The 14,038-nt window shown below is 34.7% G+C and overlaps 1 protein-coding gene across 2 annotated transcripts in view; it reads right to left on the bottom strand.

Moving 5' to 3' along the window:
• Vwc2 (von Willebrand factor C domain containing 2) overlaps window positions 1–14,038 on the bottom strand; it is a 170,176-nt gene that overhangs the window by 8,851 nt on the left and 147,287 nt on the right. The window contains exon 3 of one of the 2 annotated variants that reach the window (XR_007341753.1): window positions 6,793–7,186. Coding sequence is in view for 1 of the 2 variants with exons in the window: in XM_015490371.2 (XP_015345857.1) it covers window positions 7,035–7,186 (152 nt within the window). In the remaining variant the exon portion in view is untranslated. Of the gene's footprint in view, window positions 1–6,309; window positions 7,187–14,038 lie in introns of those variants that run through there. The other variant, XM_015490371.2, reaches the window with a different exon arrangement.

Genomic DNA, 14,038 nt, shown 5'->3' with positions numbered 1-14,038 from the left:
GGGGGGGGGGGGAGGGGAAGGAGTTCAATTCCAGGATTGAACCCAGGGTGCTTAAAACTGAGCCACATCCCCAGCCCTGTTTAGTTTGAAACAGAGTCTCCCTAAGTTGCTTAGGGCCTTGCTAAATTGTTGAGGCTGGCTTTAAGCTCCTGATCCTCCTGCCTTAGCCTCCAGTGCTGCTGGGATTACAGGGGTGTGCCACTACACTTAGTTGCACTTAAATTTTTTTTTAAGTCACTAATACCATCTAACATTAACTTCATAATTTTTCACTAACTGCTGTTTATCAGGAAATAGCAACATTTTGTTTACAATGATAAATGTCAATATTAATATTAACAATTTTAATGCAAAAAGTTCAAAATGACATGCTATAACTTTCTTTTATTGGCTTAAGGACTTCAGTGGGTATGTAGACTAAGAGTTCTAAGGGCTCTAAAGTAGCACATTACTTAATCACCCAGACCTAAACTATATTGACAGACACACAGAACATACACAATAAATATTTATAGAATGGAATAAATGATTGGATAAGATTAGCAGCTGCTCACCTAGAAAAACAGTGCTATCCATATGAAACCTGAGTATGCCCCTTGAAGACAGTGGAATTTTCTGGGATTGGAAACCAGTGAAAATTAGCCTTGGCCCATCAGTGAAATTTGGAAAATAAACCCACCAGCTGCTAATTTTCTCATTGACATTGCAGAGTTGTTAAGAGGAAAAAATTAGATAAGAGAATTTAAAATCATAGTGTCATGATTATTACCTAATAAATGGCAGTTTATTTACCTTCAGGAAGCTAATATGATTCATACCATCATATTTTCTGTTTAAGTACAAGAAAAATGGCTAAACAAGAACATATAAAGCACTACTGATGGTTAAGAATGATTTTAACATGAGATCTAGATAGAGTTTAGTTAGGAATCAAAATTATGACAAACATTTAGAGTAGGGAGGTCCACAGGATTTTTGTGAGAAGCTACATTTTACTAGCAAGTATCAAGAGTGCCATGGTTGAATTAGGAAAATACGTTGCTGTTAACTCTATATATTTCTGGGGAGTTATATGAAAGAGTAGTTTTGAAATTCTGTCTAATTTCTAACATCCCTGATCTGAAAGCAAATGAGCATACTTCAAATCACACTCTGGTGAAAAGCAAAGTCTAGTTGAAAGTCACTAGACTGAATCTTAGGCTGTTTCTGAACTTCCCTGAGCTTGCATTTACCTTGCAAAGAGAACAGTGTTACCCAGTATTTATGGAAATCCTGAAGTTAAAAGAGGTATTTCATAGCTATTGGTTCATATGAAGAGATTGCTTACTGGAAATTTTTCACTTTTCTTCCAGTTTAATTGTAAGAATTACCTGCTAAGGAAGCAAATAATCCCTGAGAACAAACAGAAATAAAAATATAATTGTATTTGTTTCAAAATCTAAATATAATGAAGAGAATTAGAAAATGAATATTCTCATAAATTAACTTGGAAACAATTCTGCCTAAAATTTAAATTCCAGGAATTGAGAAAATAAGAAAGATTAATCATTAAATATTATGAAAATTTAAATAAAATTGGGAAATATTTCTACTTACTGAAAATTGAATTAGAAATTAAGGTGGCAATATTCCTTTTAATTATCAGGTTGCATCATAATATACTCAAATGATATCAGGTATTTTCTTTGATTAATCTTGATAACTCTGTGCCTATATAATGGCTCAGCCATGAACTTTATGTACTTCTCTGAACATAACAGGTAGGGGTGAAAGGTATATATTTCTTGGATTACAAACAGCCCATGAGTCAAAAATTTGGAACACGTTTTCATTTAATTTTTCATGTTTTTAAAACGTTGGGTGAATACTCTCAGCCAGATTTTCAATGTCACTTACTACTCAATGGGATTTATTCACTTAAAAATTAGGCATTTGGACTTAGTTAATTTCTTCTGTTTTTTTGGTGTGTGTGTGCGTGCGTGTGTGTGTGTGTGTGTGTGTGTGTGGTGTGTTTTAAAGCTAAAATAATAGCCAATGCTTGGCAAAATTCATAGTTAAGTTTGACATTGTGGTGACAACCATCACTTTTGAGTACCTTTCCAACAGGCTAAGGAACCTGACATATTTCTTCATAGACAACTCATTTTATTGATTTATTTTATCAGTCCCCTATATACCTAGTGTTTATGTTATATAGAAAATTACAAAATGCAGAAATTTTCAAAATCATAAAATTTAAGACAAATCTGCATTTCAGAAACTGAAAATAAGCAAGTAAATTTCAAAACTGCAAACAAGACTTCCTTTATCATTAATATGTATGTCTCTTCAATATAAAAATTTTCTTCAGCACCAGAACTTTTACTCCAAAACCAATAATTTTTTTCCTGACTTCATCAGAAATGGCCAGTGGCTACCAAAGTTCACTCTAAACTATTACAATGCAACATTGGGGAATTTGTTATGTCCTGACTACTTGAGATCTGCAAGTTAAGTGAGAAACCAAAAAACAACAGGGAAGAAAAATAATACTGGGAAGTTATATCTGTCTTAAGCAAGTACCTATGTATTAACAGACTGAATTCAATTCACCAGGCCTTCAACATAAAGATACTAGGTAAAATTTAGACAACTGAATATCTCATAATATAAATTAAATTTCCAAATAATAGAACAAACACATAACTATAATGCAAAGTATATATTATTTTTAAACCATATACTAAAACAAAATACCAAATTAGTGTTGACAGGAACATACAGTAATAATCCAGTTAAAGACTACAGAAGCTGTATTATAAACAGTGGCACTATTGTTGTACATTGAAAAAAATGGCTACTATCTTAACTTGTTGAGAAGGATCCATGGAGCAAAATCTGGGAAAGAAATAGACTGTTGTCAGAGGAGGGTCTGGATACTCAGGACCTTCAGCTAGTAGTGCATTGTTTCCTGGCGTAGATTTGAGCCTAATTTTGAAGATATTAGTTGGCCATACTGAGGAGTTTGGCTGTAAACTTCTGTGTGCAATCGGAATCCTCAAAGAATTCAATTAAAAATGAGATCTTTGCTTAGAATACTAAAATAGTAAAAAAGAGGTTGGTTTTGAGTGAGGAATTGGTAGTAAGTAGGCTATTTCATTTCCACTGTGGAACAATGAGAACTACAGCTTTGGAAGTGCAACTGGAATGTAAAAAAGTTATGTGCTGTAAAAATGCATTTATACCAGAATAAATGAATTACGCTCTAAATATAATCATTCAGGATAACTATTTACAACATCAGCCATTGACAGATGCTGCTAGTGAGACAAAAAAATAAGGAGTGAGTAGGTACAGTAAGAAGTTAAGGTTACAAATTATATTGGCCAAAGAAAGCACAAAATATATCACCAATGGTGCTTGTTTGTATTTTTGATTCTTCCCAGTATTCAGATGGAATGATATTTAGATTACTTTTCTTCATTGTGTGTGTTAGAGAAAAGTCTGATTTTAAACAAACCTAAGTAGACTTGATTTCTTGCCTATTGAAGAAAATGTGATAAATTATTAATATTGGTAGCCCATGCTTTATATCTATAATTTTGTTTTCTGTATGTTGAAAGAGTGTCCATTTAAATAATAGATTTAATTTTCAACAATGCTTGTTTGAAATGCTGCATATATGTTTCAAGTGAATGTACATATTAAAGAAACATTTCACTGCTTGAACCCAAAACCAAAAATAGAAAATATGTGCATTTTCTGAAAATTTAAAAACTTCAAAACATTGTGTACATACAACATTATGCTGGGAAAGTCGATAGAAGCACTGCTCAAACATACTGTATTCACGATGCCACAAACTTAAAAATGGATGATAATTCATCCTTAACATATTTTATTACACAAAAGATATATTATAAATATTAAAAGTATATGAATAAGCATATGAAAATTAGGCTCACAGACTATAAACTACTTGAAGTCAAAAATACTCCGGCCCTCCATCTGTACCAGCTGTAACATCACTGGGGCGGGCCTCTGTGACTTGGCTCACAATTAATGTTTTTTGCACCCAAGAATGACGTATATGTTTTTGAAAGTATTTTATCTAAGACTTCTGTGAAATGCAAATGAAAGTACTAAAAAAATCTACCCCAAAAGGAAATATGTCCTGTGGCTGAAAGATACTTGAAAACTTCTAAAGTATCAGACAACATCCCAGAACTATTCTATAATTTACATAAGAAGCTTCATATAGGCTTAAAAGTTTAAAATAAATTCATATAATACATTTGTAAGCACAATTTCCTTTTTTATTTGAATAAATAATCTAAGAGTTATTAGATACTTGTTGATCAAAACTATTGGAATTTGGAGAATTATGGCTTTCCAAAAACTTCTGTACTTGAATTGTGAGGCTTTTTTAGTTCTATGTCCAAACAATTATATTTTGGAATCAGATAACTTGGGGTCATACACTCCTCTTTTTATTATGTAGTTATTGAAGTTATCATGCTTATCGAGTAGAACAATTTAATTGGTGAAAATCTCAGCAAAGAATTCTGTGGGAACAGAGGGGATAAAAAGCAAATGTCTACCTGAGATAGCTATGTAAATGTGACAGCATGAATTATCTGCAAGGAGATGAGTAGCTTTTGTTCAACAACAATGCAGATCATTCCATTATTATTAAGTATGTGCAGTGTTACTCATCCAAATTCTGCCATGTTTGGTGTATGTACTGTTCCTTATGAGGAGAAACAAGTGAGGGGGTTGAAATGGACACAGGAAGAGAGATACTTAGGGCCATAGCAGCCACTGATCTCCAGCCCCCAGGAGTAGTTGAGACAATTGTGTCCCGACCACTTTATACTGAGTGAAAATCAATTTCCCCATATGAAACTCTATTTACTCTCTGTGCAACAAAATTCTTGGTTTCCTGCAATTCTCCCAGCATTTAAGATTCTTACCGCTGTCATTGTTTCAGAGCTCACTGTCCTGTCCATTCTGAGAGGGATTGTATTCTCAAGGGAAATAGGAAAACTTGGCTTTGTAGACTGGGGCTGTAACCACATTGTGTTTTGTGGGAAGAGAAAATGCTATGCGCTTGCTGGGGGACATAGCTCAATAGCCCACCTACCCAACTGGTGTAGGGTCATTTGTTGGCAAAATGGTACCTTTATATAACCTAGTCTCAGAAAAACTACTGTTGAGTAATGGAGGAATAGCTAATATCGTCTTTAATACTAAAAGTTAAGTTTTAAAAAGCTGATCATACCTGAGAGTAATTAGCTAATAATTCCCCTGAGTATTTTCATGAAATTTATGTGCATGTTAATACACTTGACTCAAGATGTTCTTTATAAACAATATGAGCCTATGTAAATGTCCTGGTGATTCAGTTAGTGGTGGCTTCAATTTACTAAGGTCTACAATACTTCAACTTTTCACCAATGGCAGATGTACCAATTTTTCCTGAATATTATTTTTAATTAATGAACTTTTAATATAATGAGTGCCTCTCCTCTTTTTTTTTTTGTACTCTACCCTCCTTTTAGTAAGCTTTTCTAATCACTATTTTATGGTCTTTAGTTTGACTCCTAATATAATAACACAAATTTTTTATTCCAGTTATGCTTGAGACCAAAAGCATGTGAAGGTGAGAAACCACTCCTTATTCCTCTTTTGTAATTATAATCCTTTGTACTAAACACTGTGTAATTCAGAATTTTGTAATACATTAATCTATAGAAAAAGCACTTTAAAGGTTTAAAATAGTGATTGCAGTTTTGCTTTCTTCATCCTGCACCTATTAAGACCCTGACTACCTCTTTCATCAAAGAGCCAAGTGTTGATGTGATCCATAATGGTGGAACTATTCTCCAATTACACTGGTCAGATCAGCAACACTGTGCAGTGGCATCTTTTATTCTCTGTCCAAATGAAGAGGGGATTATATTTAAACACAGGAAATTTTAGAGTACACTTGACCTTCAGCTTTATATCTTTCAACATAATTGAACAAAAGAAATGCTTTCTCACTCTGCTCTTAATGGCAGATGCTCTGTTATGGAGGATGGATGCTTTATTCCCATTAATAATATGACCACACTGAACTGAGGATGGAGATATCTGTACCATATTTACATTTCAATTTCAAACTTGTACAGGATTTTCCTTCTATTTTCTCCAGGTAATCAAAGGACCCTTCCATTTTAAAGCATGCTTCAGCTTGATGGAACAATCATACAAGTTTTCCAGTCTATCGTATTCCTCATTTTAGGGAATGGAATAGAGTCATGCTTAGAAGAGAAGATAACAAAAATGAAATGTATGTATATGTTTATTTATGGTCCACAACACAGGAGAGCTGTAAAAAGTGAAAAAGTGTATTAGTAATCTTTTATACCTGCATTTCCCAAATTAATGAGAATGAACTGATAAAAGCAATATGTTGTTATAAGAAGGTAGCATTATGTTTATGTGAATTTGTGCCTTCTAGGGATGAACATCAGAGAGATGTCTGTAATTAAATAGAATTTGGACAAGGTTTCAATAGAAACCAGTCCTATTATGATCCATTAATGGATGGATGCACTAGTCTGTGTGAAGCTGTGAAGAGGGACAGGCAACCCTTAGCATCCCCGTGTGATGCAATCAGAACTGACAAAGATATGCAGGTACACAGTGAGGACGGTTGACAGCACAGCATTTTTAATCTGTATCTATAGAAAACATTTATATAAGCTCTCTAATAGAGGGATTATAGAAATACATTTATTATATAATAGTGTACTTTAGTGTACTTACTGTGAAAATAGCACATTTATTTAGAGAGGGATTTTATGCCCAAAGTTCTTGTTGATGTTTTGAAATATATCCATCTCCTTCTTTTGCAGTAATTGTTACCAAGAAAAGCAAATGTACCAACTATTTTCCATGATTCCTTATCAAAAGTCTTCTCCTTTTGATTGATATTTCCCAGTCATCTAGAATGTTCACATCAGTAAAAGAGTCTAGAAAAACGTGAGAGTTTTTATATTGTGAAGTGTCTACATCTGCCTGCATTCGTGTCTCGTGCACATGGCCTGCCGCTCAATTCTCCATGTTCCTTCCTCATAAGTACAGTGACATATGGTGCACTCGTCGGTCTTCACTTCTCTGCCAGCTGGAATGACAGCAGTTTCTGCAAAGCAGTTTGGACCTGAAATGCAGAATAACATTTTATACTAAGTGTGTGCATAAATATATGATCAATATAATTAGGTAATTAGCATTATAATATATATTTTATTCACTCTTTTTTATGAAGGATAGTAGGAAAGTCAGAACTTCAGTAAAATGAAGTACTTACTCTCCCTTTTTCATCTGAAATGAAACCAATGCATTTAAAATTTTATGAGTGATAATGCTGTGGTTTTCATTATCAGGCTATTCCATTTTGAGACCTTATGTATTGTCATATTTGCAATTATAGATTTAATTCATGCTAAGTAATTATAGGAAAAGCATTCTCATTAACCAAGACCTTCGGAGAACCAGTCATTCCTCTTGACATTTTTTAGCAGAGCTCAAAGAAGAAAACATCTTTAAGTAGCATAAATCCATCATACTTTCCATATCTCCTGGAGCAGGTTTTCAAACTTCATCAGACTTTTCGTCACCTGGAAGACTATACAAATGCTGGTTGCAGGTCCCACCCAAGATTTTCTGACTCCCCAGGATTGGGATGGGGCCCAAAAATTTGCTTTGATAAGTTCCTTAGTTGATGTGGCTGCTGTTTTGGGGGGATCACACTGTGAGAAGCCCCTCCTTAGCATGCTCCAGGGGTATATCTTCAACAATCTTCCATAAGAACTGAGGATCTCTGTAATTCAATTAACATTGATTATAACCTTGTCAAGCAATAAAGATGTCACAGCCACACTTCACTCTATAAGAAAGTCAAATATGTGAAGAAAATGAGTATTAGAACAATTTCCAATGTGAATTGGAACTAATTTTAAAAATCATTGGCTTTATGTTATCGTTCATACACCTAACAACTGCTCTGCCTCCAAAACCCTCTCTAAAATTCCAACATAAGTAATCACTAACAAAGGCTCCAACTTAGAACTTTAACAATTTGTGAGATGGTTGGTGGAAGAAGACCCTCATCGTTGTACAAAATACATGTATGAAGATGTGAATTTGGTGTCAACATATCTTATATACAGAGATATGATAAATTGTGGTATAAAGGTATATTAAGAATTATTATGCAAAAAATAATAATAACGAGAGCTCGTGCAAAAATTAATTAATTTTTTTTTAAAAAATTTTCATTCTCCAAATTTCTTTGCTTCTAAAGTCTTTGAGGATGTGCTCACAACCAAAACATGTTTAATTATAATGGGTAAAATCATCAAAGAGATAAAAAGACTCATCTGCAAAAATTTTAAAATTAATCCAAAAAAAGTGCTAGAGTAAAAATCAGCCCTTTTACACTTCCAAACTGTCTAAGTCACACTTTCTTGTAGCTATCTTTCAAATTAGCTCCAGAATGCTGTGCTTAGGACAAACACATAGGTGCACATGGCCCCTTTCTCCCTCCCTTGACTTGTTTTCTTCTTGTCTCCTATGGAGACACTGCTGGTAAAGTTCTGCCTGTGATCTCTTCTCTTCTCTTCTCCCTCAGACACCTTGAAGCTTTACAGTCATTCATTTGGAAATGACTCAACATTCTTTTTTGAGCTCAGGTTTTGTGCTTCCAGAGGAAAGCTGTCTGCACTGTGTGCTGATACCAGGTTGACCAAGCCTAGGCCTTGTGTCTTTTCAAGCTGACATCTGATGAGCTTTATTTACATTAAAGACAACCAATTCATAAATTTTGGTAAACTGTAATACTATTTAAACTCAAGACCCCTCCCTACCCAGTTGCCCTGGCATGATGTCCTGATACTCCCTGAACACAACCTTCTTCTGGCCACCCATACACTTCAGCACCACTTTCCTTGGCGTAGAATGAGTCTTCCTCTGCTATGTGAGATAAAAGACAGTGCCACAGTGGTCATTTAGGTGGTACCAACCTTGTGAAAGTGTTTCTAACTTGGTCATACTGTCTCTGCACAATTCCTGAGCTGCTATGAATTTTACAGTAGGCCTGAGCTCTCTGAAATGCTTTTTTCTTTCTGTTTACCATCTTTCTTTGCAGAGTTTGAGGACACAATCTGCTTCCAATTCAGCATAATATATGGCAGTGTGCTTTCCACACAGAAGGCACACCATAATTGCCCAGGAAACCTGTATCCTTAAATTATTTACAGGTTTTAAATCAATTTGGATTACTTTATTTTAAATCCATTTGGATTAAAAACCTGGTCCTGCCACTTAATAGTTAAGTAAGTGTGGACTAAATAATGTTTTGTACTTCATGCCAAAGAATCTTATGAAATAATACACCTCTCATACGCTTTTGAAAACTCCAACAAATATCCTTTTCTGAATTAATTTTTCTATGCCAGTGTTAATAGTCACTTCTAAAGGTTTTTGGTGATTTCTTAGTTTATTTTTAATATCACTGATGGGTTTTGGTCTTTATTTTTCAATGTTTTGCAACCAACTGCAATTTTTGTTCTTTTTGATGTTCAAATTACCTAAAATTTGGCTAGAGAACTTCAAGCCAGTTGTTGTATCTTTTGACATGCTTCTTTGGTCAATAGAAGCATCTTTAATTTCTGAACCAACATAACAATTTTAGCTCATATTTCCTAAATCTAAAATTAGCACTTTTTCCAAGGGACCCTGATTCCTTTTAGTGGAGAATATATTCAGACATAAGACCTGAATATTGTATGCACTCATTGTACTGATCAGACACTGTTTGCAGGCCCTCTTCAGAGATGGGCACAGATAGAAATGTACATAAGAAATTTTAAAATTGTGATTTCATAATAAATAGTTCAAAATTTTTTCTTAGATTATATATATGTATGTATATACATATATATATATATTTCTTTTATAATGAAACACTAAATTTATCAGTTTTACTTATTTAATTTATCTGATAGGTTTTAATTCCACATATATTTCTTTTTCTTTTCTTTCCTTTTTAAGCCTGGCTCTTGCTGTATAGCTGAGACCACCAGCAGGTCACCATGCTATCTTGTGTGACTCCTTTGACAGAAATTCTCCTTTATTAAAATCATTGACTAAGGTGGAAGTCCCGCCCCTGGCCTCCCATGAGGACTTATGAAACACAAAGGAGTTGGGAGCTGCTGGATGTGGGTGGACCACCCAAGCTCTGTCAGGTTGCAGCTCTAAGGCCAGGCACAAGAAGAAGAAATAAAAAAATTATTAAATATTCACATTTTCAAATACTACAGTTACTTTTAGCCTATGGTTCACATAAAGCAATTTTAAAATTATATCAAAATATTATTATTAATTAATAATGAATACATTTTCTTTGCAATTCTTACAATATATTTTGTTTAAAAGTCACACCTGTATACTCATACACTTGGGAGGCTGAGGCAGGAGGATCACAAAGTTCAAGGCCAGCCTCAGCAATTTAGCAAGATTCTAAATAGCTTAGCAAGACCCTGTCTCAAAATGAAACATAAAAATATCTAGGAATGTAGAGGAGTGGCGAAGTATTCCTGGGTTAAATATCCAACTGGAAAAATAAATAAAGTCACTCAATTCCTCTCAGTATAGTCATGTTATCAATAACATACTGTTAGTTACATTTGCTTCCATGTGTCCACTCTACCCATTACTACTCTGTCACCTCCCACCTCTGGCCTGTATAGTCAATATTTTCATCAATTTCTAATGTATTCTCCTAGTGTGACAACTGGTTTTTAAAAAATAAGAAACTTTTTTTTCCTCAAAATGCAGAATCTTCTTAACAGTTACATACTTTACTTTTATTCTTCCTTAAGGACTTGTCCCAGCTGATCACTTCATGTTAGAATGGAGACCCTCATTGTTTATGGCCCCACATGCACATTTATCATTATTCAAAATGAGTTCTACTGCTGGGCAATTTGAAATTGGTCCCACATATCCATGAAGTGCATATACGTTTAGTGTGTTTTTTTAATCATCTGCTTCAGGCAAGAAGAGATACACAAATTGGCGGGAACTTAGTGAAAAATATATTCATGAAGAAAACCAAAAAGCCAACAAAAATATCAAGTGTTTAAATAGTAATTAAAATACACAAACCTAGAGGCAGAACACAAGTGACATTCTGTTTCATATAGGAAACTTTCTATTTCACACACTTTTAATTATAGTTTTATATAAATTCCTCTCATGACAAATCATGCTAAATGAATCATGAGGAGAAACACTGATTCTGAACCTTCCTTGTCACAGCTTCCATGCTGATTGCACCCAAAGGTACTATAAACATTTGAAATGTCAGATGTTAAAAATAAAAAAAGAGTAACTCTTGATAAGAATTTTACAATGATATGGTTAATTAAATTCTGACAGGTGTTCAATATTAACCAGATTCATTAGCCCCTTTTTCTAAAACCTCATAGAACTGCCCAGGCTGATTATGTTGGAAAAACATGTGAACATGCCTTTGTCTCATGCGGTGTCAGTGAGGAAGAGGAGGGGTAACAAGTACTTCACATATGGTATTTAAATGTGAACCACTGTGGTTGGGTGTGTGCCCCAAGTGTTCATGTGCTGGAAGCTTGGTCCTCAGTGTGACAACATGAAGAATGACTTAAGAGGAACTTAAGTCACTGCAGGTGTGTCTTTGGAAGGGATTAAGGTTGTTCTGGGGAGACCCCTAAGAGCTAGTGGTTTAAAAGGCTGAGCCTCATCCTGAATAGACCTTCTGGCTTCCTGTCTGGTGATGTGATGGGTCTTTTCTCCCTCTTTCATGGGGTCCCACTATTGCAATGCCATCCATCATTTGGTTCTCACATGGACAAACTGGTGCTGGTGCCATGCCCTTAAACTTCTATACCTGAAGCTAAATAAACCTCTACTTAAAAAAAAAAGTACCCTGTCTCAAATATTTCATTATAGCAACAAAAAAGGATTAATAAATGTACTGTTAAAGAATTTATGAAGTAAGCTTTCTTCATCTAAAACGACCTCAGCTCAAGTAGAGGATTTTTCAGGTAATTTTTAATTAAAAATATCTGCCATTTTACCATTTTTTCCTACTTCAAATATTTAGTTTATGACACAGCTGAGGTTATTCTTCTTGTATTTTATAAATTCTTTTGAATCAAGGCCATATAAATTGTTTTATAAGTTATAAAATTTTAATATAAATTTAGAATTCCACAACAGATTCCAATTACTGACATTTTCTAAAGTTTTCTTCTTAGAAGCAGAATTCCTGTAAATTAACCAAATTGTAAGACTGTTTCAACCAACTCCCTCTGAATATTTGGTGACACAGAAACACATACCACACACACAAAGTTAATTTTATGAAATAGTTCACGAAAAAGCTTTGATTTTGAAATTGTAGAATTAAATCAAACCAGGAAGTTGCAAAGGTAGTAGAGAGGAAACTCATGCACTCTTTAGTCTCCCCCAAAAGTTAGATCTTCCATAATTATAAGAACAATATAAAAAGAGAAACTGATGAGATATGATATACAGGTATACATCTACGTTATTTTCCCACATTTTGTGTTATCAGGACCAAAATCAAGACACAGAACTGTCCCATCACCAGAGTACTCCCTCATGCCACCCTTTAAGTTGTTTGTATCTTCCTTCCTTCCCCAACAGAACCATTTATGTATTTTTCATATCTACAGTTGTGCCATTAAAAGAACATTATAGAAATGAACTCATGCAGTAGTTTGGACTTTAAGACTGGCTTTTGAAGCTCAGCATAATGCTGTTGAGATCCACCTATATGTTAGGCATAAACAGTTCATTCTTTCTTTATAAGTGATGTTCCAAGGTGTTATGGTTTGGATGTGGTGTCCCCCAAAAGCTCACATGAGACAATGATAGAAGGTTGGTAGGTGAAATAATTGGTTTATAGCCTTAAACTAATCAGCAAATTAATCCCTAGTGAGATTAACTGAGTGGTAATTGGAGGCAGGTGGGGTGGGGCTGGAGAGAGTGGTTCATTGGGGGTGTGGCTATGGGATATATATATGTGTATCTAGCAGGTGGAGACCTCTCTCTCTGCTTCCTGATCATCATGTGAGCTGCTTCCCTCCACCACACTCTTTTGCCATGATGTTCAGCCTCAACTCAAGCCCTGAAGAATGAAGCCAGCAATCTAGGGACTCAGACCACTGAAACCATGAGCCCCCAAATAAACTTTTTAACCTCTACAATTTTTCTCACCAAATCTTTTAGCACAGTGACACAAAAGCTGACTAAAATGCAAGGTGTGGATATAACACAGTTTAACCACTCATAAAGCAGAACACTTTTCTCCAGTTTGGAGCTTGTTATGAATAAAGCTACTATAAAGATTCCTGTATAGGCTTTGTGTAAACAGTTTTACTGTCTGAGGGGGATACCTCCGAGCAATTGCTGGATTGTATGGTAGTTGTATGTTTAGTTTTATAAGAAATTAATAAACTGGAGAGCCTTTAAAATCTACAGTCCAACCAGGGATACAGTTTATGCACATACTTATCAGCATTTGGCCTTGTTACTATACTTTTAAAATTTTTGTCCTAGAAATTGAACTCAGGGACACTTTACCAATGAGCCACATCCTCAACCCTTTTCGTTTTTTACTTTGAGACAGGGTCTCACTAAGTTGCTTAGGGCATTGTTAAATTGCTGAGTCTGGCCTTCAACTTGTGATCCTCCTCTCTCAGCCTCCTAAGCCACTGGGATTACAAGCATGAGCCACTATGCCCAGCTTTGCTTAGCCATTCTGATAGATGCGTAGTAATATCTCACATTTTTAGTTTGTTATTTCTCTACTGGCTGGTAATTATCATCATCTCATGTGTATATTTGCCATTTTAAAGCTTCATTTGTTAAAGGTCTCTTCATGTGTTGAGCCTGTTTTTTAGTTGGCTTATTTAGGTGTTTTTTTTTTTTTTTTAGTGTTGAA

This window comes from Marmota marmota, unplaced genomic scaffold, assembly GCF_001458135.2.
Source record: "Marmota marmota marmota unplaced genomic scaffold, marMar, whole genome shotgun sequence".
NCBI classification, from domain to species: Eukaryota; Metazoa; Chordata; class Mammalia; order Rodentia; family Sciuridae; genus Marmota; species Marmota marmota.
Note: the sequence above shows the minus strand (reverse complement) of the source record. Positions and strands in the feature narration are given on the sequence as shown.